Source organism: Trichoderma citrinoviride (assembly GCF_003025115.1).
Source record: "Trichoderma citrinoviride strain TUCIM 6016 unplaced genomic scaffold BBK36scaffold_8, whole genome shotgun sequence".
In the NCBI taxonomy this organism is placed as follows: domain Eukaryota; kingdom Fungi; phylum Ascomycota; class Sordariomycetes; order Hypocreales; family Hypocreaceae; genus Trichoderma; species Trichoderma citrinoviride.
Genome location: NW_020194716.1, coordinates 1488705 through 1514576, shown reverse-complemented (window position 1 = coordinate 1514576; position 25872 = coordinate 1488705). Strand labels below are relative to the sequence as shown.

The window sequence follows — 25872 nt, the reverse complement described above, 5'->3', positions numbered from 1 at the left end:
GTCTGATGGGCATCCGTTACAGATTCATAACCCAGCCCTGAACCTCGATCCCATGACATCTTACAAGCCAAACTCTGAGATCATGGCCTCCTGATTCGACTTAATAGTCTTGACTCACACTTTAGATAAGCCACCCGAGTCCAGGAGAAGCTCTAGAAAACCTCGACAGGTAAGTAGTAGTATGTGTGATATGCCCAAGGTAGGTATGTATGGCTCTCTACCTATTTCGCCCCGAGCTTCAAGCATAGATACACTGCCCATGACAGGCTCAGCAAATCATCCTCCCATCCAGTAGGTATATGTGCTCATCCCGGCTCCATATATGTACCATCATCCCAGAATATTCACGTCCTTCCATCTCCCAATCTATCAAGGGAAAAGGGCAAAGACATCGCTCCGCATGAAAATACAATCAAAGCAAATAGGAAACATGAACCACAAAAGAAGCATAGAGAGATCCATTTCCCAATGTCCATCCACCCTTTTCCTTGTTCCTGGGCTAGAAACACCCTGCTCGTGATGATTCTCCTGTACTTGAATCGTCATGACACCAGTCCCTGTGCATATGCTGTCCTTGTCCCTTTAAACCCAAAAATGTTCAACCCGTTTTCCTATCAAACGCCACCCTTGGAGCAGACATAGCGTAATTCGAAGAAAGAGAGAAAGAAAGAAAGACAGAAATAGAGTCGCAGGAAAAAAAAAAGTCGTAATCGTGAGATTCAGCGTCTTACAGAGTGAGTGATGCGCATAGCTGAATGGGGAATTCGCTTTTTGTTTCAACCAGAAATTCCAAAGCTTTTCTTCGTGAAAAAAGTGAGCTCGGAAATAGAAAGCATCAGGGAAGAGAAGACAGCCGCGAGACGACTCATCTTGGTGTCCCGTTCTCCAGCTTGTTGACATTCTCCTCAGTCAGAGCTTCTCCTGCTCCCGACTCGGGAAGAGAATTCTTGCGGAGGTCGGCCGGTACGCCTCCCGCCGCATCAATGAGCTTCGTACCATGAAGCATGTTCGACCATTCCTGCTCGCCTTCAGGCCGGCGAACCTGGGGCGACATTTCAACCGCAATGGCCTGCTCAAACGGCGAGGGCTCCTCCTCTCCTCCGTTGACCGTAAGTGGCCGGGGCGTTATTGGGCTTGCGCGAAGTTCTTCAGACGCTGACAGGGGAGATGGATCGCTTTCATCAATGCCGAGGTGTGGGATATCGGCATTGTCGCAATGCTCGCCCATCTCGGAGCAATCAGAAGCTGGCGGCTCCGATTGCGGGCGACGTCGTGTCAGCGACCATCTGACCAGCATCCTCTCCAGCACCTTCATCGTCACCGGCTTTGGGAGGTAGTCGTCCATGCCGGCTTTTGTGCATTTCTCGCGGTCTCCTTGGATTGCTGACGCAGTCATGGCCACAATGGGCACATGCTGAACCAGGCTCTTGTATGGAAGATGATGTCGAAGAAGATGGGTGCACTTGTAGCCATCAATGATGGGCATCTGCACGTCCATCAAGATGATGTCTGGCATTTTCTTCTCGCCCTTTGAGGCGCTAATCATGTAGTCCAGCGCTTCTTTGCCATTCCAAGTGGCAGACACCTGAAAGCCAAGTTTTCCAATGGTACGCGTGGCAATCTTCTGGTTTACCGGGCTAGTTGCAGATGTTAATAACTGGACAAACGATATGATCATGAGTATCACTGCGTAACACTTACTTGTCCTCGACTACCAAGATGTGCAGTTTTGATCGTTCGGACAGGGGCAGCTCCTGCTCAGCTGGAGGGGGCGTCCGCGTAGATACGGGCCAACGTGGTTTGGCGCCAGAGCCGCTCGCCATGCCATCTGAGCCCTGCGAAGCCGCCAACTGTTCATGCTCTGAACTATTGCATGATAGGCTCAGCTCAGACTGAAGTCGGTCGGGAATAGCGCCAGGTTCCGCCAGTGTGGGAGCTCTGGCCTCCGTGGGCTTCATGAAGGGGATCCAAAACGTTGCCTTGGTTCCTGATCCCACATTCGACTCCAGCGTGATGCGACCATTCATCAGGTCCAGCAAATTCTTGCATATAGTAAGCCCTAACCCAGTCCCTCCGAACTTGCGAGCAGTGGACGCATCTCCTTGGCTGAAGGGCTTGAAGAGCTTTTTCTTTACCTCCTCCTCAATGCCAATTCCGGAGTCTTCAATGACGAATCGAACCTCGATTGTATCAGCTGTCTCGCGCTCTTTGAGAACCGAGAACCTCACATATCCCTGGTTCGTAAACTTGATGCTGTTTGTGAGAAGATTGGTAATGATCTGCCGCAGCCTGCCGGGGTCGCCAATGACGATCCGTTCGTTGGCAATGTCTTTTCCAACATCAGATAGGAAATCCAGATTCTTCCGCTCGACGGCAAACTTGAGCATCTTCCTCACATCCTGCACGATGTGTGAGAGGGAGAACTGGACTTCTTCAATGTCCAGGCGGCCGGATTCCACCTTTGAAAAATCCAGGATATCATTGATCACCGTGAGTAGCGACGTAGCGGAGCTTTGGATATTGTCGACATATTCGCGCTGCTCCTTGGTCAGCTCCATATCGCCCAGCAGCTCTGCCATGCCGAGAACTCCGGTGATGGGCGTCCTGATCTCGTGAGACATGTTGGCGAGGAACTGGCTTTTCAGTCTTGTCGCCTCCTTGGCAGCAGCCTCGTTTGCCATTGCGCGTCGCTTCTCCTTGGATTGCTCCCGCAAGGCTTCTCCTCTCACCTTGAGCTCGGTAACATCCATTATAACGCCAATGACTCCTTCAATACACGTCTCCTTGGTAGGCATGCCGTCTTTGGTCTTTTTCCCCAGCATTGGGTGGAACCGTGTTCGATACCAGCGGTCATCTGCAACGCATAAGTTAGTCCGCCATGTATTTCCCGAACAGCTAGCGGTTCATGAAAACTTACGGAGTCCGTGTTCCTTTACATCCTCGTTGCTCCGTCCCTCGAGAATGTCCTCAATCGGCCGAAGCCATGTTGGGCGTTCCCTGTCAGACGCTCGTTCGGCGATCCGGTTGAAGACGGTGTACATGTTCTCTCCAACATACCACCTGCTCTTTTCATGGTTTTCTTCAGAAGCGCTGTTCCATATCAAGGCGCCCTCCAGCATCGTAACGCGGCGATCGGGGTCAACAGTAAAAATGGTGACGTGCGAGTGAGCAATGACGCTGAGCAGCTGCTGACGAGTACGCTTAGCACTCAGTTTCGTCTGCATGCTCTCGTGGATGTCGGTGCAGGTTCCTGTTGAATCTCAAGTGATTAGCTTCGTAGCCGCACAGTCTTCCTCTCATAGACCTCAACGTACCGAACCACTTCTCAATCTCGCCCGTTTCTTTGTCGCGTACGGCAAGGGCACGGCCAAGGAACCACCGCCACTCGCCGGCCTTGCTAAGACAGCGGTATTCCATGACAAAGGCATCTCCGGTTTGCACAGAGCGATTCCAGCGGGCAAGAGCCTCGGCTCTATCGTCGGGATGGAAGGAGGCTTGCCAGTCTATTTCAACGCACTGTTGGCGGTTCAAGCCCATGTACGCATACCATCTGGTGTTGAAAAAGTCGGGGGTCCCATCAGGGCGTGCCGTCCAAACTAGCTGGGGCATAGCATCGCATATGGCCTTGAAGCGCTCCTCGTCACGCTCCTTGATGTGGGTGATCTCTTCCCTCATCATTGTCACATCGCGGCCAGTGACAACGCCAGCGAGGAACTCGTGCGTAGTGTCGTCATATATGCCTTCTCCCAGCACGTCAAAGATAATCTTCCGTCCGTCGCGTGCGTACATGCCTATTCGCTTACTGGCAAAGGGCGTCTCTGTCCGAAGCAGAATGGAGATTGGATACTCGCTGACATCCAGCTGCCTTGTAAAGTCTTCGTTCCACACCTTCCACTTGGGTAGCAGATGAAACCCGTCGCTGGCCGAGTCGAGATCGGCGTCGACGGGGAAGAGCTGCCTCGCAGCCTTGTTCGGAAAAATCACGCTGCCATCTTTCCATATGGCGACGACGGGCATCTGCGTACTGTCGATGAGGGCATCCTTCATCCTAATCATCTTCTGCAGCACCGAGGGGGTGCTTGTGTGCGAATGAGAAGCAATGGTCGGAGGTCCCATGGGAGGGAACGGGCTTGAAGACATGGTGATGACGCCCGGGCTGTAGAACAAGGGCGAGGTAGAGTCTCGGCTAGAGGCGACAGACGACGGGTTCGAGGTGGTGATGGACTTTTTGTCGACAGCTTCGAGGATGCTGGATCGAGCGATGGCTCTTCTGCCGCTGACGGGCATCGACGGAGCGGACTGGGTGTTAGTGAAGGTCAGAGTGAAAAAGGTCTGTCTGTCTTCAACCTCCCAGATTGTAATGATCATCTTCGCATAGGCATGGTATTCGGATTCTTTCGACTTGTACCGGCTGTTGAAGGTGGTCTTGGTGATGTCTTTTCTCGTAATTATAACCTCTACCGTCGCATCCTGAGTCGGTCGCTCGATAGGCTTGGGCCGTTCATTCACCTGATCAAGGGCCACGGTAGCAGTTGGGGTGGCGTCGCCACCTTCGAAATGGGACGGTCGTCGTTGCTGATTCGAGGCTGGTGGTCGTACACCGACCTCAGTGACCAAGGTGTCTAGAAAAGCTTCCCAGGTAACCCATACGGGGCGACCATCCTGTATCATGTCGATGCCCACCTGGGAAAGGGTCTGGCCGCGCAGCTTGTCCATCACAACCGACACATCTTCATCACTCATATCATCAGAGATGACACCGAGCATCCTTCCCATGGCCTCATTAGCGAGTACAACAGTCTTGAGGCTGTTGAGGATGATGACAGGGACCGGCAGGTATTGCATTGCGGAGAAGGCAACCTGGCCGGGCGATATTGAAGGCATGGAGAGTCGAAATGGGCTCTGAGACTTGGAACGGACGCCATCTCCAGGGTCTCTGAGGAAGCGTCCGCCACCCAGAGAGCGGGGACTTTGCTCGGCATGGCTGCTCATGTCTGCCGAGGCCATCTTGGGCGACGCTCGATCTTGCATGTCAGATGCTCCCAGGTGAAGGTCGAGGTCGAGGTCGAGGTCCGGCGGACCTCGCGGGGCATTGTGGGCGGCGGAAGAGGTAGCAGAGGCGGAAGCTGGAACAGACTGTGAGGTTCGAGACTGGCTGCTCTCATGAGCATCTCCCAGGGACGTCATATCGTGGTCATTCCACGCATAGGGAGAGATGCGCACGAGGAGGCTCGGATGGCGATCCAAAGGCAGCAGCGGGTGGAATCCGCCGTCGAGCCTCAGAACCAGCAACTCGAAGACTGCTTCTTCTGTCGAGACGGTCTGGAGAAGCAGGTCGAGGATGGCGGCCGGGTTGGTGAAGATGGTAAAGCCTGGCCAGGCTCACTCGGAAGCAAGCACAAGCTGGGAAAAGTCCAGCTCGACAGGGAGGGAGGGAGTCTGGCGGGCAGGGCTGGAGCAGTCGCAGGTACGGAGACAAAGGAGAAGGAATCCTAAAGAAGCACGGCAACCCACGACTCGATGCGTTAGTGCTGCTTTTACTTGACGAAGCTATGCCGGTATCGCAATGGCGTGGTATATTGCAGATCTCGGGCTCCACCCATTCGATGGCTGGATAGGCGTCTTCCTGGAGTCGTGAACCGGGCAGTGGGAGTGGCTCCAAGTTAAAAGGCGAGCGGCAGGACGGACGGACAGGACAACGCGGACGCAGGAGGGCCAAGTGCCGGCCTGGCAAGGCGAGTCGTGGGGGAAAGATCCGGCTGGCCTGGCGGGACGGCGATGGAGTTGCGGAAGGGCGAGGCAGAGACACACTGCAGTTGGCGAGGCAGCTGGATGGAACCTTGGGAGGAGGAAGATCAATTGCGGACCGGAAGCGGGGGGGTACAAACGAGAGGTCGAATAGAGCGGACTTGGTGGCTGTCGACTACTCTTGTCGCCGTCGAGGGCCGCGAACAGACAGCGTGGGGACTGGGGCTTGGAACTAGGAATTGATGGCTTGGACTAGAATCGACGGGACCCTGAGCTGAGACACACAGGGCAGCGGAAAGGTAAGGTAAGTTGAGATGCGATATAGTAAGTACTGTGCACGGTAGTAGTACTACTGCCGTGTCGAGTGCCAGCGGTGCTTGTCCGTATGTAAGGCGGTTGGACAAGGGCGCAGGGGGGAAGAGCAGAGAGAGAGAGAGAGAGAGGATGCAGGGACGCCAGAGTGAGGCGATTCGAGGGCAGGGCTTTTGGAGCTCGGGGGCTGGATCTGGAGGAGGAGGAGGAGGAGAGGAGGTACCTGAGTGTCTCCAGCAGACGGCCGTGGCAGCTGTGCCCAGGCGACGTTAGCAGCAGGCGTACCTCCGGGTACTCACTGGCACTCGCACTTTCTGGCTCTGGCTCTGGCTCGACGCACTTGACATGGAAACCACTGACCAGCTTCAAGGCACCGCATCAATCAAGGGGCGGTGCCGAGAGGGTGTCGGTTCAGGTTGTCCATTGGCCTCTGCTGCAATGCAACCAATGTGCCATGGATGGATCTGAGCGGTGGGACTCGGCGAGCTGAGACACGTCTGATAGGTAGGATCTACCTTCTCTTCACAACGGTACCTCGATGCTTGCTCTGTCGTAAGTACCTTACCCGTCAGAGGATGGGCGCCTCGCCCAGAACTGCCACATTCCTCCATCATTGTCCAAGCACGAGGCCTCTTAGGTACCTAGATACCTTACCTTACCTTACCTTACCTTACACCTCAACATACACACCTGAGCTCCGACAGGACCCCTAAGGTCCCTTTGCAGAACCTGCTGCATCAACCTCCCTCTCCCTACATAACAAGGCGTCCAAGGCATCCTGCTCAGGCAATCGATCCGTCTTGTCTTACGTCCCCGGCAGAACAGGCCCTGGCATTACCCATGGAGCGAATGGGCCAAGACGGCCGCTGGTCCTGGGCGTTTCGGTTCGGCTGGCTGGCGGGCGACGCGGCCAACTGACACATGGGAAACACGACGTGGAGTCGGGTCAAAGATCAGAAAGCCGCATGCAAACAGATGTGGTGGATCTCTGGAGCTGGAGCATGCAGCCTTCTCGCTGAGGTACCATGGGCTAACGGGGAGCTAGGGAAACAAGGTCACATCTGGTAAGGTGAGGTATGGGGGGGACTCGGACTTTAACAGACCGCACATTCGCACCCAAGGCTTCGGTGTCCATGTGCCCCTCCAAGGTGAGACGCCGTCTCGCCCACACACAGACAGCCAAGCAGGAGGGCAGCAAAGGACGAGAACCGGGGAGATGGACATCGGGTCTCTTTGTTTCTGCCACTTCTTTTGGTGTCTGGTACGAGTATGTAGGGCGCTCCGTGCTCTTCCTACCCAAGTCTGTCTGGCTCTGGCATTGGTGCGGGTGCACTGAGGGGCGTCCCTGCTCGAACGATTGCCCGGTGACCCGTCGTTGCTGCGAGGCATCCCTCCATTGAACCCCATGAACCCCTATTGCCCGCCCTATTGCCTTGCCATGAGGCCATTGTCGGGAATCTGCGAAGCCAAGCCGGCTTTGTGGTGGGACGCGACATACGTACAAGGCGTCAACTTGGCCCATCGTCTCCATCGTGACGAGCAGCGGTGGCAAATCCAAAATCAAGCGTGCGGGAAAGCTTGATTCCAAGGACGCGAGAGGATCAGCAGTGGCGCCTTACGCCCAGGCGAGGCCAAGTTTCCAGCATGAAGCTCCACGATCAGCCTTGCGGGTGCGTGTCGTCACGATGCTATACGAACGAGAGGAAGAAGACGTGCAATGCTCTGATTACTTGCATTACAGCAAGAACCCAGAGAGAACAAGAGGCTAAAAGGCACGAGTCTGGGCCTGCATCTGCCTTACACGTTTGTGGCTTTCAATGCGGCCGCTGTTCCCCCCTCCACCAGCAAATCGCTAATCCCTCCCGATCTGACTGGCTTGACCCTCGCAGGCCTCGGTACAGGCCCAGCTCGTCTCGAGAAGCTCGATGGTTTTTTCTGGCCCCTCCGACATGCAAATCACTACTGCAGCTAAAATGGATTCATTTCTCTGTGTGCTGAGACATCCAAGGGGCTGAGTGCTGCCACTCATAACTCGTACGAACCAGACACTGAATGACAGCGCAGACGGACCTGATCCAGCCCCGACAGCTTCCTGCGAAGCCAGCAGACAAGACGCGGAGGAGCTACCCATCTTGCAGCGTCCACGTCTCCGGCCACCCAGACAAAGAGCGGCGATAGAAGACCGAAGGAAAACTGTCAAGCCTATTGGCAGCGCGGCGTCTCTTCAAATCTCCTCTCCTTGTTTCCTTTTTCCCTCTTCCAACGGGCGCAAGGCCGGCGATAAGTTGCCGCAGAAGCCGCAGGGCTTAGGCAAAGACTATCACTAGCATCGAGAACCTAGTCAGAGGAAAAGAAAGAAAGAACAAAGAAGAGCGAAAAGAACAAGAGGTGAGCGCCTTGGCGAATCGGAGCGATCTGGTGGGAATAATAACATGAGTTGTGGCAATGCTCTGCCCCTCTTACGAGCCAACCACAACGACTCAGTACTCGTTCTATTATAGATTACTATCGTAATTCCTCTCCTCATATCAATCCTTTGTTCTATCAAGGGTTATTTTGTTGCTCTGTCTCAACCGGCCAAGAATCGAAACCCTTCCTCTTCTCCTCGCTCTCTTGTCCTCTCCCGTTCGCTCACCCGCTCTTCTTTCTTTTTCCTCTCCGGCCGCCTTGCAAGGAGGGCCCGGCTTGGCGTCTCTCTGGCTGCATGACAAGCCTTTTTCGCTCGCAACCCACAAGGACCCCTGTCCTGTTAGCACCGCTGTTTGCAGGCTGACCAGGGGTCCTGCCGATGCTGAGCAGAGCTCGGATCCACCCGTTTCGTTTATCTGGACCGTGGAACAGCCTCGGGAGAGGTTGCTGATGCTGATTCGATTCAGGAGGGGGGATCTAGTATTATCGACCGTGTTATTGTCGTTCTATTTATACACAATACTAGGTAAGGCCTCGTGTCTGTCAACATAGAGCTTATCCGGCCCTTGAAAATACTACGATGGAAGAACCATCTGTTGGGGTCAAAGACGTCCTCCTCTCAATGCGAAACAGCGAAACAGATACTCCGTCTGCACCCCGTGAGGCATGCATCCAGGGATCAGAAAGCGCCAACACCAGATACGTGTACCGGCATCCGGAGCCCATCCCATTCATCCATCCATCAAATCAATCCTCTCCCTCCTCCAAACCCTCCTGTCTTGGGTCGTCTTGTCTTTCCTTTTGTCTCACATCCCCTCGTACGTTCTTTTTTCCGAAATGCGACAATTCACAATTCATTTCTCCGACTTCGAGTCGCGGTACCCGTACAGTAGTAGCTGCATGCCTGCCTCGTACCACAAAGCGCGACATGCAGCAATCTCAATGGGCGGGCAGGCTACTACTTTGTCTCACGAGCAGCACTAACACAACACACACACACACACACACACACCTCACAGGACGGAACGAGGTCCGTCCCAACGCCAGCCTCCCACTCGCCCGCCGCACTTTTTTCTTTCTCATGTGTGTTATTTCTGCAACCCATGCAGGCTGCAGCTACTTATCAATTTGAAACAGGCCTATCAAGATGTCATATTGAACATGCTAACAAAATGACATGTAACCACGCGCAAGCAAGAAACAATAAGCGGACAAAAGTCGCTCGCTGGCCCCCATTTACATGCCCATGATTAAAAAGAAAACAGCTTCAAGCTTGAGAACAACAGAGAGGAGAAGACAAGACAGACAAGACAAGACAGCGAATAGCATCAAACAAGAAAAAAGCTGATGCTGGTAACCCATCTCCACCAAAAGGCGATCTTAACTCCATTTTCCAATCGGCGCCTTTCCTAATTGCTGCCGCCGGCTCCAGAATAAATGGAACAGCAACACGAAAAGACCCTTGTTTTTCTTCTTCGCTTTTTTCTCGTTCGCCCTGGAGGGGAGGGCTCCAAGCTGCAAGCAGTAAAGTGCGGATGTAGGTCGTGCTTTAGCTGCAGCACCACCACCACCACCACCACCACCAGCTGCCAGTCATGCCAAAGTCACTCCCGGCGCCGTATTGCTCGGAAATCCCAAGCAAACAGCTCGAAATTTGCATCTCCCACGGCACAGCCATCCCAACTGCATTCAAGTATTATGGGGCCCCCCAGAGACACACGAGGGGGACGGGCAACTCCACAGCAGGCTTCTCAAAATCAGGTCAAGTCGAGTCCAGCCCAGTCCATACCATGCTTCGGCTTCGATGAATGTACTCCTCGGTAGCGGTGACAGACGGATTGTAGCATCGGCCTATCGAGAGTTAAACTTCATCTGCCCGCAGGTAGAGCAGGTCCACCACTGCCGCTCCATCTCCGTACCGCAGTACTCGCAACGCCAAGTGGGTGGAGGTGCCGGTGCTGGACCTGAAGCCTTGGCCTGTGGGGGAGCCGACGCTGCTGCTGGGCGCTGAGCTGTTGTTCGCCGTGTCTCGCGAGGGTTCGTCTTCGTCCTGGGCGGACTGCTCGTCAGGTCAATCACAGCCGGCCTCGGCCCAGGCTGTCTCGGCGTCACCGGCGCGTGTAATGGTGCCTCGCTGCGCTCCACCTCGCAGGCACCGCAGCACAAGAAATCCTGAGGGTTGTGCAGAGTGCATATCGAACAGATCCAGAACCGCTCGCCATCTGGCTGATAAGTAGTAGGCGCCGCTCTCTGGTTGCCGGTAGTGTTGCCTCTGGTACCGCTGCTGCTACTGCTGCTGCTACCCGGGTTTCCATCAAAGGAGACTGCCGTGTTCCCGTTTCCTTTCATGACCTTTTCCGCCGGCGAAGGATTCATATATGAACCGCCCCCCAGATTGGCCATCTCGTCTTCCTGAGCCAGCTCCCACAGAGCCTGCGCAATGGCAAGGTCGTTGGCCTCATCCTCTTCCGCCTGCGTGCGGAATCCGTTCCTGGACGCGCTGTCGGCGATGGCGCGAATCTCACTGTCGCTCAGCTTGTCCGTGGCGCAGCCCTGGAGGGCCTTGTTGCGCTTCTCGGCCGCCGCAGCTGCCGCTTGGCGTAGGTTCCGACCTGGCCTCGGCGGCCGTGATACATCCCCTCCGCCAAGCCTCCGTCCTGAGCCGCGAGACAACTGCTCGTGAGCCTTTCGCTTTTCCGCCGCAGAGCGGGCAAGCCGCTGCACTTCGCGAAGCGGCAGCGCCTGCCTGCCTCCCAGCCGATGGCCCTCGGACAGGAACCCTTCGCCTGTGTATCCCTTGAAGAGGAGACCTTGCCACTCATCGCGCAACTGGTCCCACAGAGCGTGGAATCTGCCGTCGTGAGGCCCATGGACAATGTGGCACAGCTCGTGCAGCATCGTGTCGACGATGCTCTCGGTAGCGAGGAACTGGTTCTGGTCCTGCGGATACCGTAGCCGCAGGCATATCCTCATGCCGCGGTTGACGTTTAGCCCTACCACCGTCAGTCAGACTACCCGCTCGGAACCAAGCTATGCATCCAAGCGCATGCGCACCAAGTAAGTTTGTCTCGTTGGGATAGAACTCGGCCAGCTCCCTGACCTTCCACCCGCGGTTCCGCATGATGGGCTTCACAAGGGAGGCCACCTTCTTGAGGATGGTCAGCGCCTCCTCTGCGCGGCGGAACTGCGCGAGGTGCGAGTAGGACAAGACTTGGGGGTCGTGTTCCGGCATCTTGACTCTGTTCGGTTAGAATCTGTGTCCGCGAATCTAGAACCAGCCGCTGGACACGGAAATGAAGATATCGAGTGCGGTGTTGCAAGCCAACGCAGTAACGAGAACGCTGAAGATACAAGGACCGCGGTCTACATGGCTTCGAGGGTCTAGAATAGCCTCCAGTGACTCGCCACGTCACAGCAGATGCCTTGAGTCGTGTCACCACTCAGGCATTCCGGCCTTGCGATGTTCGCGATTGGGGTTCGGCGGCTTTCTAAGCATCATTCAAGGTAAGGCGCAAACCTGGTCTACGCGGCCTGATGACTAAGCCCTGTGCTGGGTGAATGGCCACCACCCTTTGGCTCCTCAGAAGTACAGCAGGGAGTCAGATGATGTGCAGCGTGTAGTCTAATCACTGGAGTAAGTATTGCTTATGTGATGGTTTCGCTTCAGTTCCAGGTTTGCTTGTGAGTGCATAATGTGTGATTGAAATGAGTGAAAGGTGAGTAGGAAACGTTGCAGTTTACGGATATCTTTCCGGTATAAGACGGCCCGGAGGCGTGGTGAATCTACACTCAGACGCTCTCCCTTAAATAGTTGCATGTACGCTTCGAAAGAGTGGGTGAAGCAAACGTCAAGGTCATTGCTCAAGTTTTACTTCTATATATTGCTCCTCGACTGGCATACTAAAGTCCGAAGGTGATTCATGCCCCGAACTCTGTATGCCTATTTGACTGGCATGCCCGGTCTTGCTCAAACACTACCATCGCGCGCTCTGGCGGATTCTGGTTGAGCTCTTGGTCATGAATCAATGATTTCAAAAATGTTTTAGGCCTCAACAATGGCCATACAGCAGTAAAATACTTGTGCAAACCCTTGTAAAACGATCCAAGCATGACCAGAAACCATCCTGCGCCTCGTACCTAGGTAGGTTAGCAAACATTTTCTCAAATTCAGTACTCATTACTGCGATTTCGACATATAAAGAGAAAGCTCCTTGCAGACTACTTTGAAGTTATCTAGCACACCACATCCCTTCTATTGATCCGGGATACCTGACCTATTTATCTTAACAGCCGCTACACACATATGCGAATGCTACAAAGGGGTGTACTGGGCAGTTACAACTTGACCGGGTCACAGTTCTGCAAGTACTCGCAGTAGTGCATTGACCCTGAGATGCTCGGCACCTAACATGAGAGCAAGCTCTGACATCTAAGGATGAACTACCTACCTTCAAGGGTCCTGGATTTCCCCCTTGTATCTCCCAGCTGTCACGTCTACAAATAGCGGAAGTCTTCTTACTGGCACTATTGGTCCGCCCTACAGATGGATGTGAACAGGGGCTACAGAGTACGGATTACTGTTTGCAGTAGTTGTAAGCATGAAGCGTGTCATATCTCTCCCACTATGCATGCTATATGTGACAGCAGTGACGGAGTGTTGCCACCTGAGTCCCCCGCCGAGGGACAGGTCAATGAGGCGTTACTACTATTGTCCTCTCCTACATACATATAGGTGTGATCGAGGGTAGACGATCCAATAGGAGGCAAGTCATGGCACTTCGTCACAAGTTACAGTACAGTAACACTCGTCAGTTCTCGTCTCACTATTCCGAGACATGACAGATTGTCGGCTTGACATTTGGTAGGGGTGGGATGGCCGAACAACAACGGGTTTGCTCGGTCATGCCCCGAACACCGAAGAACAAAGGACTTCGATACATTCACGTTGGGACAGAGGTTGATGGCTTGACACAGATGCATGCAGACATGCTGCTCATGTGATTTACGTCCATCATATTTCACCGAACAGTGTCTCTTGCAACAGTATCTCACGGCATCATCCTACACATATTTAACCATTTTCCAAATGGCAATCACTTTCTCCTCTTCTAGCCGCCGCTCGACGACCGGCGTACCGATCGGAATATCCCCGGCCTCAAGGAGATGTTAGCACCCTTCAGGCTCCTTGACGTTGGAGTCACTTGAGGACTGCTCGCATACTCCGGCCCCTGAATCACAAGTACAACGCCGGCAGAATGGGCCATCTACGAAGAATTTGGCCTTGACATATGTAACCACATGCGATCTTATTCATCCCCCTACATGTGTGATCATCACGTGTTCTTCAGTAAGGAGAAAGTAAGATGATCGTTACGAAGTTAGAGTGTATACTCACTGACCACTGCCTCTTTGTTGCCCGATCCGTCTTCTCTTCAATTCTTTCGCATTGAGCACCCGGCGTCCTGACAGGTTTATCTCTATGCAAACACATCAATACTCACAGTCACTCGCCAACTTCAAGTAAAGGTACACCCACAGCTGCTCACAGTAACACTCACTCTACTGTGAGAGCATTACATAGTCAGAGCGTTGAGAAAGTCGACCTCGCTCGTTCCCACCACCTCAATCATCCTCTTTTATACGTTTCTCCCCTGATGACTTAGCTGATAATGCAGGTATTTGATGACCAGAGGGGTCGACGTGTCGTTCTGCTGCGGCTCGATGACACGCAGCTTGCGCAGGACAAGAGCAGCCATTACGCTCGGAGCCTCCATGATGTGGTAGTTTCCCGTCTGCTCAGTCTTTCTCTTTCTCTGGATGGTAAGCATCTTTTTAGTAAATGCTTTATAACCGCCCCAGGTTGAGCAGACATTGGCGTTAAGGGACGGACGTGTTGACACACTCGTTGACACAAGCCTGGTAGCACTTAGGATATTGCCTATGGTTAAGGCCGATATACTTGAAGGTTGAGTTTATCAGCGCCCGTGAAGTTTCGCTGGTACCTTGCGGTATCTATGATGGGCCTTCTTCAAAGCGGCCGGACGTAAACGATGAAGTTGGAACGGCTTCGCTTGCGAAGTATTACTGTGTTGTAATGCCTGCTTGTCTTAGTGGTCAAACTGGGCGGTGATCTGGATGACTCTCTTGGTAGGCGTGGAATAGGAGGAGAAAGGAAAAGAAAGAAAAGAAAAGACTAGAAGGAAAAGCAGAGAAACAAAGTAGGTAGACGCCCCTGATGAGGTGATACCTAAGGAGGCCTGCCCAGAAAGCATCCTCCTGGGTAAGTTCAAGCCATAGAGGATGCGGGTTCTTGATACGGCTTGGGAATTGTTGAATATATATAGTATATATATATGTACATACTAATGGGACTTGGCATGACAGCATCCAGTCAACCGGTGCTCGCGGTAGGATGTAAGCCGCAAGACCCGGCCACGGAAGATCAATATCGACAGTCTCGTTCGCCAACAAAGAGCCGCCCCATCGTCCCAGTGCCCTTTTCTAGACAAGATCAGGCCTGACAACAATATTGTCGGGTTACTTTCGATATCACGCTTGTCCGACTCTCTGTCTGATCAGTCATCGGATCAGCAGTGCGTCTTTGGCTCCAGCTGGCCTTGCGATGGGCGAGAGATTTGCTCAGGGATCGAGCTGCCCGCGTTGTCAGACTCAAGTTCTTCGCCCCGAGGACGGGTAATACACCCTCCCGCCGGTATGCTGTGTGTGACTTTGTTCTTCAAGTGTTGCGGAAGTGTTGCTAAAGGATCATGATTTTGCCCTTGATATCCATGGATCAAGACTTAGTAACAACTTCGAATTCATCGATGAGTCACGACGTAGGTTGGCACAGTGGAGTCAATTTGCAGCATTCCGTTCTGATTGCTATAATCACTTAACGTCTTCTAAATGTCATCTCAAGCACGCGGATAATAGAGCCTCTTGTAAGCTGAATAGGTCTGGGGTCTGGCACATACGACCATACATGTAGTAGAGGAGAAGTCGGGTTTCCGTCAAGATCTTATATGAAGTTCAATGTCTACAATTTGTGGCGCTACAGATATGCAGCTCTAAAGTCGTGCTCTTCTTCCGTTATCAAAGGACAACCCCGCCTGCAAAGGTAGCTAACGCGATAACGTTGGCCGGTGTCGGCCCTACCAATTTTCCCTATGACTGCATTCTCAATTGATCGGCCAACTTCAATTCCTTCAAATCCTTAATAAACTTGTTGACCTTGATAACTCCCGCCCTCAATCTCGAGCAGTTTCAATTCCTCAACATCATCGGCAAATATCTCAACATGGCCGAGAAAAAAGCGGACGCCCCGGCAGCTGGCATGCTCTGGGGGGGCAGGTTCACAGGTTCGAACGGCTCGGGAAACAAGCTTCGGATGCAGCATACTGACCTCACGGTGCGCAGGCGCGATTGATCCTCTCATGCACAAGTACAATGCCTCCATCGGCTACGACAAGGCTCTTTACAAAGAAGATATCCTTGGCTCGATTGCTTTTGCCAGGGCCAATGCAAAGGCTGGCATCATCAGCCAAGACGAATTTCAGGCGATTGAGCGTGGTTTGCTCCAAGTCATGGAAGAATGGAAGCAGGGAACTTTCGCCATCATGCCGAATGACGAAGATGTGAGAGGCCACTCGATTCTACTCAGCCTCTCCACCTACCTAGGCTAACACAATGGACCAGATTCACACCGCAAACGAACGTCGCTTAGGAGAGGTCATCGGCAAGGACATTGCGGGTAAGCTGCACACAGGTCGCAGCCGCAACGAGCAAGTTGTCCTTGACATGCGCATGTGGTTACGCGATCGGATCCGCGAAATCGAGAGCCAACTCGTTGCATTTCTCAAGGTCATTGTCACACGTGCCGAGTCTGAGATGTAAGCCCAGCATCATCTTGGCCAAAAGCGGCCCCCTGCTGACTTGATAACCTCAGCGACTACATCATGCCTGGATACACCCATCTCCAGCGTGCTCAGCCAGTTCGGTGGTCTCAGTGGCTGATGTCATATGCAGCTGCCTTCAAGCAGGATCTCGAGCGATTGCGTCAAGTTTTCGAAAGGGTCAATCTGAGTCCACTTGGTTGTGGCGCTTTGGCCGGCAATCCCTTTGGAATCGATCGAAACTCAATAGCTGAGGAGCTTGGCTTCAGCGGAATAACCTTGAACTCCATGAATACTTCGGCCGAACGCGATTTCATAGTCGAATTCCTGGTCTGGAACTCGATTTTCACCAACCACGTCAGCAGGTGGGCTGAGGACCTCATCATATACTCGACCTCTGAGTTCGGTTTCGTGCGGCTGGCCGACGCCTATTCTACGGGTAGCTCTTTAATGCCCAATAAGCACAACCCGGACTCGTTGGAGCTTCTGCGCGGCAAGTCAGGGCGTGCTTTCGGTCAAATGGCTGGGTTGATGATGGTGAGTCCCCATATGAACATCTCGGCCAGTCGCCTTGGCTTCGAGAATGATCAGGAGCGTATTGAGAGTGGCTACTAACTATTTACTTGGAAGACTCTGAAAAGCTTGCCGTCTTGCTATAACAAAGATCTTCAGGAAGGGTGGGAGCCCATGCTGGATTCGGTTCAGACTGTGTCGGATAGTCTAGGCATAGCCAATGGGGTCATTGCTACGTTGAAGGTGCGGCCAGAGCGGATGGAGGCTGCTCTGGACAAGACGATGCTAGCCACTGATGTCGCAGAGTGGCTGGTGAGGAGGGGATGTCCGTTCAGAGAGGCTCACCACATCTCTGGACGCGTCGTTGCACTGTCTGAAAAGACGGAAGTTTCGATGGACAAGCTGACCCTTGAGCAACTGCAAGCCATTGATTCTCGGTTCACTGCAGACATTGTGGAGGCATTCGAATACGAATCGAGTGTCGAGGCGAAGTCGTCCAAAGGCGGTACCAGTCGATCAAGCGTGCTGGAGCAGATTCAGGTCCTCAGGGCTATTTTGGACTAGGGGATTGATGGCCTGGTGCAGGAAGGGGCCGGAGCAAGGGAATATGGGACGGACATGACGAATGGCATACTTCATTCTGTGGAAAAAGATATGACTCAAGAGAGACGCTCTTGAATGAGCCAAAAAAAACTCCAAAAATGACACAATTTCATCAGAGAAATGCGAGCAGGACAACCGCCGGGCGAGCCAGACATGGGAGGAGCCGTCGTCGATCGATCAACGTTTGGTCTTCAAGGCATCTTTATGAATAGTCGAATTCTTGAGAATCGGCAGTCAGGATGCCGACTTGCTGCTAATAGGAATACCTAGGTACGCAGAGGATCTCTGTCCAAACGAGCCATTGCATTCTGCCTGTGTGCTCGTTTCGTGAAGCTCCTTTGATCTTGTTACACACTCCAATTCCACTTAGCTGTGCCCTCTGTTCTCCATCTTCGAGGCCTTGCTGCATTGTTTTGCATGGGATAATCTGCCCCTCCCCCGCGCTCTGCCGAGATCGCAGTCTGAAGTCAAAAAATGACATCTCAAGCACGCGGATATCACAGCGTCTCATAAGTTGAATGGGCCTACAACCAAGCACATACGACCATAGGTAGAGGAGAGCTCGGGGTCCCGTCCGCTCCCCCATAGATAAGCCTCTAACCGGCAGATTAGTAGTTGGGTGGGTGACCACCAGCGAACACCGGCTGTTGTATGTTTTTTTCGTTTTTTTTGCCTTTCTTTTTCTTCCTTTTTTGCTGGGCTTTGTTGCTGTCGTGTACGGAGAAGAGATCATGTGAAAAAGGCGGCGGTTTGAAAGGTTGTGAGGGATGCAAGCAAAAATGAGGGGCTATGGATGCAACACAGTTTCTGTTGGCTTAATTGCACTGCATTGGGGGACTCCCGCCGAGCCCGGGTTTGTCATATGTTGCTCTCCTCTGCAGTACTTGGAACTATTAGATGACATGCTGAAGCAAAAAATGAGGTATTTCCACGGTAAGGTTGCACGTAGTATCACTCGTGCTTCTTGAAATGATGCGGGTTGTTACGTGTTGCTTGACATGTGGAGTAACTTGCCTATGAATGGAACTACAGCTCTAGATTCTCTATATAGCATTTGGATGCCATGAGAAGCGCAAGTGTATCGTTCACTAAAGGAACTGATCTCTATGAGAACGATGCTCTTCAGTTGAGGAAGACTGAGGGGGATAAAATTCTATACGGATAGTATACAGATAACAGGTGGTGTGTTAAAAGTCGTACTACTAGTATACAGCCATCGCCGAGTGAAGACCGGCTTCATCTTCCCGAGCCCGCCGTCTGTTCCGTTCCGTCTCCGTCCCGTCTTTATTCCCGCCCACGACTCAACCCCAGATCAGAGCATACACACCTTAGATCCACCTTTCAGGCAACCTCTACATTCAGATTCGGCAATGGCCGAGCCTTATCTGCGAGCCATCTGCGTCTCGCCGTTGGCTCTAGCAACAGACTATTGGCACATGCGTTTCTACTCGTGCATCCTTTCCAGTCAGTTGCACAGCAATCGTGAGCCTCAGATCATGTCGACTGAGTCACTGGAGCGCCGTCTCCAGATGGACTGCGACGCTGCCTTATCACGAAGTCCCAGAAAGGCAACGAATGACAGGGGCAGAGAAGCCGCACGCGCCCAGGGGGTCCGGCTGTCCCTCTTGCATGCTGCTACTAGCGAGAAAAGTATTGGCCGGGGCAAGGCAACACTGTCTCGGAGGCGACATGTACCTCTCTTCCTTGATGTTTTTTTCTTCTTCTTTCTCCTCTTCCACCCTTTCCTTCTTTCTGCCGCAGGCTGGCAGGCCGAGATCCTACTTTCGCTTCTGAGCGGATATCCATTCTTTGATCCCGCAGGACCGTCTTGTCCGGGGCTGGCACCCAAAGACGCCACTATTTTGCCTTCGTTTTCGCTCTTTAACTTTGTCCAACGCCCGATATTGCTGGCTGATGCCCAGAGTTTCTGACCTCGTCTGAACTCTATTCCTTCCTTTCGCTCCCCCCTCTTGCTAAGCTATATATGTATTCCTCTTGTGCGGATCCGTCTTGTTTATAACACCTCTGCTTGTCTGCTGTGTGCTTCAACAGTGGACAATGCAAGCAAAACGCCTCCTGGCCGCTCTCCTGGCCGCGTCAGTCGCCCAGGCGGCTCCCATCGAATTCGACGACAGCAAGATCTTTGTCGTTTCGCAGAAGCCGGCTCTGGCATCATCGCCGTATAAGCCCCAGGCCAAGAGCGCAACACTGCTCGCCAATGTCACGGATCCCGACCTCAGCCGCGATTCGTGCGGCTCGGTGAAGATGGGAAACCGGACGCTCTGGACCTGTCGAGACACGTCTATCCGCATCCCCGACACGGACCAGTACGGCTTCGTCTTTGCCAACTCGGCCGGCTGGACGGACTATCATCAGGACGGAGCGCCCAACATCCAGGAGAGCGGGCCGGTGGGAGCAGGATCGGACGGCACCAATAGCATCCTCCTGATGCAGGGCCCGCGGCCGACTCTCCCTGCCTTCTACCCCTTGGGTCCCAACATGTGCCCAAACTCGGGGATGTGTGCCGACGGGGCGACCAGATGGACTTCCTGGCCAGACTCACCACCAATGGTCGCAGACACGGCTCAGGATGGGACCGTCACAGCCTATACCTGGGTGTCCAACAACCACATGTCCAGCACCACACTGGAGGTACTGATACCTCAGCCTTCCACCACCCTCTACAAGATGACTTACACGCCCGACGCCAACCCGGACGTGCTTCCGGCTGTCACGACGGTGGATGTGGACTTTTGGGCAGAGCACGAGATCCAGTACGGAACCTATGGCAACGTCGTCAAGGGGGAGTACGCCTATCTCTACGGACTGATGAAGCCAGGAGGCGTCGCTCTGGCACGGGTTCCCGTCGACAGCATCGAGGACAAGAGCAAGTACGAGTACTACGTGCTGGGCAACTGGACGCGGACCAAGCCGACCATCGACAACGCAGCCGCCGCGGCGGTTCCCAACGCCGGGACGACAGGCCAGGGCACCTTTTACTACTCGGAACGGGCCCAGTCGTACGTCTGGATCGGCCAGGCCAGCCCCAGCGTTTGGGCCGACTTTTATGTGACGACGGCCCCCAGCGCCGAGGGGCCCTGGACGACACCATACCTGCTCTACTCGGGGCCCAACGGCGACGGGGACCTGCCGTCGTACAGCCTGCAGGCGCATCCTGACCTGCTGCGCGAGTATGACGACGGCATCTATCTGACGTGGACGCAGTACTTCAAGCCCAGCACGTACACTGCATATGTCACCCCGCTCGTGTACGTTTCGTTTGTCTAGGGAGGGAGCGTCTTGGTACATGTACTGACAGGGTGGAGGTTTGGTGGACACATGCGGGTTGATGATAGTATGTTTGGAGAGCCATTGAAGTGATACCCACGTTGTTTGTTTTCTTCTTTGAATGCGAGTGAGCGAGACGTGCATCAATGCCTTACATGGACATGGATATGGATAGGCATCTACCACGTATGTATGTATGTAGTCTTGGGGGTAGATGCATGTACGTGCATATATACATGTAGTTACAGATAGACCGGGGTCAGGAGCAGGAGGGGCATTTTAGAGATAGTACATACAACGGAAGTTACGTGACTGGAGTTTTGAATGTATGTATGTAGTATGTCCATCAATTTTGTTTTGTTTTATGCCTGTGGAGTCTGGGGTTGAGGGGAGAAAGGGGGGAAGATGCCTGCAGCTGCTAGACAGCGTCTTGTAACAGCCATTGAATGAAGACGCCCCTATCGTGACCCTCACAACCTTCCGACAGAGCCCTGCTCCCGCTCTAATAAAGCAACCTTCAATGCATCGCCTCAACGCTATTCGCATGGATCAGGGCTCGTCACCCTCTCCAGGTGCCCTGAGCGGTGAGCTGCAGCCGCCTCGGATCAAGGAGCCCACATGTGACACGTGTGAGCCTGTCGACGTGTGTCCGAGATCAGATGCTGTCGTGAGAACCCAATTCCCCTCACCTGGGGCCGCGGCTCATGCATACGTGCCTTACTCGTTTTCAATCTCACTCACTTTGCTGCCGTCCACGAATGTTGAACCGATATACTTCGAGCATGTAATTGAAGCATTGGAATCACCCACTTCCCCAGCCCTTTCAATTGCCTTATCAGATGTATCCATCACCGTCCCTCCCCATCAAGTGCCGCTAGCCCTAGAGAGCACGCCTCGTCCCCCCCCTAGCCGTGCAGCAACCACCAATCACAGGACCGCTCTGCCCGTTATAGCGCACTTATAGCGTCCTGTAGCGCCCTGTAGCGCTCGCTTCCCTCCCTAAAGCCGCATTCGGGGCCCCGTCTAGCCGGACCAGCTGGCCGTTGCTCCACACCGTCTTGTGAAAGCCTCTGCCTTCTGAATACCGTCATCAGGCTCCGAGCCTAACAAAGAGCTTTTTTTTTTTTTTCAACTCTTCTTGCTCTCCTCTGTTGAATCTTTCCCTCCTCCCTCCGTGATATCCTCTCTCTCTCTCCCCACAGGCTTTTGTTACAGAGAGCCTCTCCCTCCTCGTCATGGCGACCGACGGCAACCAGCAGGTGATGGACGTGGTAAATGCTCCTCCTCTCGCCTCATTTTTCTCTTTTTCGGCGGCGAACAGCAGCCATCTCATCCCCATATCCAGCCGCGGCTAACTCAGTCGTCCCTCTAGCTGTCTACCATCTCGGGCCACTTCCGGCGCGTCACGGACAACGCCGCCGACTTCATCGACAAGGGCGTCGACAAGGCCTCCGAGGCCGTCCGCGAGCGCCTGGCCACCGTCGACTGGCTGCCCGACATCGTCAAGCCGCTGCCCCCGCCCAAGCCCGAGGTCATCGTCGTGCCGCTGTCGACGCTCGAGAAGCTGCAGGGCTGGGTCGCGCGCAACAAGTACCTCATCGGCGCCGCCGTCGTCATCACCGGCACCGTCGCCTACAAGGGCTACCAGCAGAACAAGTACGTGCGCAAGGTCCGGCGGGCCAAGCGCAGCAAGAATGGCGGCCGCTCCGAGGTCATTGTCATTGCCGGCTCGCCCCGGCTGCCGCTGACCAAGACGCTGGCGCTTGATATGGAGAGGCGCGGCTTCATCGTCTTCATCGTGTGCAATGCGGTCGAGGACGAGGCCGCCGTAAAGTCCCTGTCCCGCGCAGACATTCTGCCCCTCACCATTGATACCACAAACGTGAGTCTCTCTATCAGCAGTGCTCTCTCTCTCATATCAGTCATAGGCCCCATGAGCTAACCGATGTCCCAAACCTCAAACCAGCCTCCCAATGCCGGACTGGCCATCGAGCGCTTCGCCCACTTCCTCACATCTCCCCGAGCTCCCGGCCCCAACATCAAGCCCAACCAGCTGACGCTCAAATCCGTCTTCCTCATCCCCAGCCTCCACTACCAGACGTCTCCCATCGCCACCATCCCGCCATCAGCCTTCGCCGACCTCTTCAACACCCACCTGCTGCAGCCCATCCTCACCATCCAGAGCTTCCTCCCGCTGCTCACGTCAAGGCTCAACCCCGTCGGCGAGAAATGGGTCCCTCCCAAGGTCCTCGTCTTCACCCCGTCCATCATCTCCTCCATCAACCCGCCCTTCCACGCCCCCGAGGCCACCGTCTGCTCCGCCCTGTCGGCCTTCACCGAGGTCCTGACGGCCGAGCTGCGCCCGCTCGATATCCCCGTCACCCACATGCAGCTCGGCACCTTTGACTTCTCCGGCTTCGTGCCGATCCGCACCGGCTCGCCGACCCAGGGCCTGGTCACCAACGCCGGAAACCCCGAGGACACGCTCGTCTGGCCCGACGGCGCCCGGCACGTCTACGGACGCAACTTTGTCGCCCAGACGGCGTCGGCCATCTCCGGGGCCCGCATCCGCGGCCTCAAGGGCAGCTCCCTCCGCCACCTCCACGCCACCGTCTTCGACGTCATTGACGGTTCCATCAAGGCCGACACGGTCCGCATCGGCCTCGGCGCCAGCATCTACGGCTTCGTCGGCCGCTGGGCCCCGCGGAGCCTCGTCTCGTGGATGATGGGCATCCGCAAGGTCGACGAGCTGTCCACCTGGAAGACGAGCTCGTACGAGGGCTCCGAGGACGGCAGCGACGACGGCGAGGAGGGCGGCGAGGGGTCCATCTCCGAGAGCAAGGAGTTTATCGCCGTCCAGTCCGACGACAACGTCTGGGGCTCGGGCGAGACGGCCAAGTGGGAGCAGCCTCCTGCCGACGCCCCCGCTCCTTGAGGGGGTGTTACATTGAAAAGGAAAAGACAAGAAAGAAAAAAAATAATGAAACAACTGCAAAAAGAACAAGCATGAGAACCCCTCCCATTTACTCTCTTTGACACTGATGACACAAAGCAGCCCCTTGCCGGAACAGCATGGCACATGAGCTGGAAACCCATGGGTACAACTAACCTAGTATATATAAGTATATGCTGGAGGCCCGTATTTAACGATTTGGATGTTTTATGTATTGCATGGAAAGGAAACCCGCTCTGATCTCAAATCATCAAACGGTACATAGATACGCTCACGACTTCTCGAATTTACGCCATTCACTCATTCATTAACTCGTTGATTTGAACTTTCAGTTTTCTTCAGTTGTAATGCCGTCTTTTTTTTCTCAGACCGTGTGCATATGCAGAGTATCTATAATAACGCCCATGTGTGTGGTTGTTTCCTTGACCCCAAAAGCCTCCATTCCAACAGGGTATCATGAAAGGTCTCCAAGAACTGTGAACATTGTGACAGCCGTGAGCCCTGCCCACCATTCGTTTTTTGGTAGATTCCCATCCTGCCTCTTGTATATCCCATTCCATCTCTTCCACCATCTTCATCATCCCCATCAGTGTCCCCTCCCCCTAAACCTTCCCCGTCCTCCACCACCCCTCCATCTCCCTCCTCCGCCCCTCCCATGCCGCCCATGCCCCCTCTCCTCCCGCCCATCCCTATCCCCCCTCCCATCCCTAAACCGATCCCCATCATCATCCCTCCCAAACTGCTGCTGCTGCTGCTCCCGCTGCTGCTGCTGCATCTCCAACTTGAGCTCCTCCTCGCTCTTCTCCGCGCTCTTCGCCACCGGCTTCTCCAGATCCTTGGACCACTTCGGATGCGCGCCGACCCTGCACTCGGGCCCGTCGGGACAGAAGCCCGCGAGGTAAAACGGGCACAGCTTCCGCCGGACGTGCTTCTTGGCGCACACCGGCCCCAGCGGGCAGAAGCCCATGTCGTAGTGCGGGCACGGCGGCAGCTTGCTCAGCGGGTCCACGTGCAGGTACAGGCACTCCTCGCCGTTGGAGCAGTACCCGTTGCGCATGAAGAAGTTGCACTCGGGCATCTTGCGCAGGTTGTACTCGTGCAGGAACTCGCAGTGCTCGCCCTTCTTGCACAGCCCGCGCAGCCAGTGCTTGCACACGAGCGAGTTGAGCCCCCCCGTCGGCTGCTGCTGCTGGTGGTGCCCCCCGTGCTCGCCTCCGCGCGACCGCCCTCCTCCCCCGCCGTCCGACGCCAGGACGTGCCGCTCCGAGCAGCGCGTCCCGTTGGGGCAGCTGCCCGCCTGGAAGGCCTTGCATATCGGGCGGTCCGGCGGCAGGCCCACCTGGTACGTCTGCCGGAGGAAGGGCGAGAAGCGGAAAGTGTAGGGCTGCGCGGCGTGGTTGAGGATGGCGTCGACGGGTTTTGGGTGCGCTGTCGTGGCCATTGTGAAAAGGGTTGTTCTTGTGGAATGGGCAGAAACGCCCCGGGTTCGTGGTTGTTTGGTTTGACGATTTGCTGTCTTCTGGTGCTGGATTGGCAAAGTGTACGGCGGTTGCGCGAGAAGTGGGGTCTACTCGTAGGTTCGTGAAGTCGTGACGGCGTAGGTGAGGGTGCTGTCGCGGAGCAATGGTAGAGAGCGCAGTGGGATGGAAAGGTGAAAAGGTGAAGCTTGGATGGGCAAAGTTGAGTTGAGGATGGTCGTCCGTTTCTTGTGCTTGGCAATCAACCCAGCTTCAGCCACTAGTGGCGTTTATGTCAGCCACACCTCCAGCCTTCGCGGCATCACTCGTACGCATCTCTTGCCGTCTACATCGTCTGCAAGGCACTGACATTGCATGAAACAGCGTTTTGTTTGACATTGAAGGTAAGAACAAGATTTATTACAATGTATTCTGGTTAATAGATGTCCCAGCATCAAACTCAACCATAGACGGTGTTGGCCTCGTAGGGCTCCTCGGGAAACAACCATCCTTGGCACTATTCCCGAACCCGAGACGAAGCAGCTATGCGAAATGAAGCCGGTAAACTAAGCGGCATTGCAGATGCCAAGGGTATTATAAAGCTGTATAAGCATCAAGGCATGCCTTGCGAACAAGACAAGGCAAACGAGAATGAGTGATCGAGAGAAGAAAGGAGAAACAAAGAAACACCACCCGA

General features: G+C 54.4%; 8 protein-coding genes across 8 annotated transcripts; 3 read left to right on the top strand and 5 right to left on the bottom strand.

Annotated features, from left to right (window-relative positions):
* Positions 1-865: 865 nt before the first annotated feature.
* BBK36DRAFT_1120857 (histidine kinase) lies at positions 866-4992 on the bottom strand (the record flags this gene model as incomplete). Its single annotated transcript, XM_024890751.1, has 4 exons — positions 866-1637; positions 1702-2854; positions 2918-3250; positions 3315-4992. 4 exons carry the CDS (start codon positions 4990-4992, stop codon positions 866-868), a joined length of 3936 nt encoding a protein of 1311 aa, XP_024749312.1.
* Positions 4993-10320: 5328 nt separating this feature from the next.
* Positions 10321-11701, bottom strand: BBK36DRAFT_1120810 (WLM-domain-containing protein; the record flags this gene model as incomplete). The annotated part of the gene is made up of 2 exons (XM_024890744.1): positions 10321-11462; positions 11524-11701. 2 exons carry the CDS (start codon positions 11699-11701, stop codon positions 10321-10323), a joined length of 1320 nt encoding a protein of 439 aa, XP_024749311.1.
* A 1103-nt stretch (positions 11702-12804) lies between these two features.
* Positions 12805-14297, bottom strand: BBK36DRAFT_1141907 (hypothetical protein; the record flags this gene model as incomplete). The annotated part of the gene is made up of 8 exons (XM_024893487.1): positions 12805-12873; positions 12918-12963; positions 13011-13046; positions 13196-13245; positions 13605-13697; positions 13865-13946; positions 14028-14031; positions 14129-14297. 8 exons carry the CDS (start codon positions 14295-14297, stop codon positions 12805-12807), a joined length of 549 nt encoding a protein of 182 aa, XP_024749310.1.
* Positions 14298-15766: 1469 nt separating this feature from the next.
* BBK36DRAFT_1160104 (argininosuccinate lyase) lies at positions 15767-17438 on the top strand (the record flags this gene model as incomplete). The annotated part of the gene is made up of 5 exons (XM_024894263.1): positions 15767-15827; positions 15886-16103; positions 16165-16358; positions 16415-16898; positions 16992-17438. 5 exons carry the CDS (start codon positions 15767-15769, stop codon positions 17436-17438), a joined length of 1404 nt encoding a protein of 467 aa, XP_024749309.1.
* A 292-nt stretch (positions 17439-17730) lies between these two features.
* Positions 17731-18210, bottom strand: BBK36DRAFT_1203349 (hypothetical protein; the record flags this gene model as incomplete). The annotated part of the gene is made up of 1 exon (XM_024897266.1): positions 17731-18210. One exon carries the CDS (start codon positions 18208-18210, stop codon positions 17731-17733), a length of 480 nt encoding a protein of 159 aa, XP_024749308.1.
* A 1325-nt stretch (positions 18211-19535) lies between these two features.
* Positions 19536-20765, top strand: BBK36DRAFT_1121050 (hypothetical protein; the record flags this gene model as incomplete). The annotated part of the gene is made up of 1 exon (XM_024890779.1): positions 19536-20765. The coding sequence occupies one exon, from the start codon at positions 19536-19538 to the stop codon at positions 20763-20765; it is 1230 nt and encodes a 409-aa protein (XP_024749307.1).
* Positions 20766-22000: 1235 nt separating this feature from the next.
* On the top strand, positions 22001-23700 carry BBK36DRAFT_1203344 (DUF1776-domain-containing protein; the record flags this gene model as incomplete). Its single annotated transcript, XM_024897265.1, has 3 exons — positions 22001-22036; positions 22138-22647; positions 22732-23700. 3 exons carry the CDS (start codon positions 22001-22003, stop codon positions 23698-23700), a joined length of 1515 nt encoding a protein of 504 aa, XP_024749306.1.
* A 318-nt stretch (positions 23701-24018) lies between these two features.
* On the bottom strand, positions 24019-25159 carry BBK36DRAFT_1169664 (hypothetical protein; the record flags this gene model as incomplete). Its single annotated transcript, XM_024895346.1, has 3 exons — positions 24019-24081; positions 24539-24898; positions 24974-25159. The coding sequence occupies 3 exons, from the start codon at positions 25157-25159 to the stop codon at positions 24019-24021; spliced, it is 609 nt and encodes a 202-aa protein (XP_024749305.1).
* Positions 25160-25872: the final 713 nt, after the last annotated feature.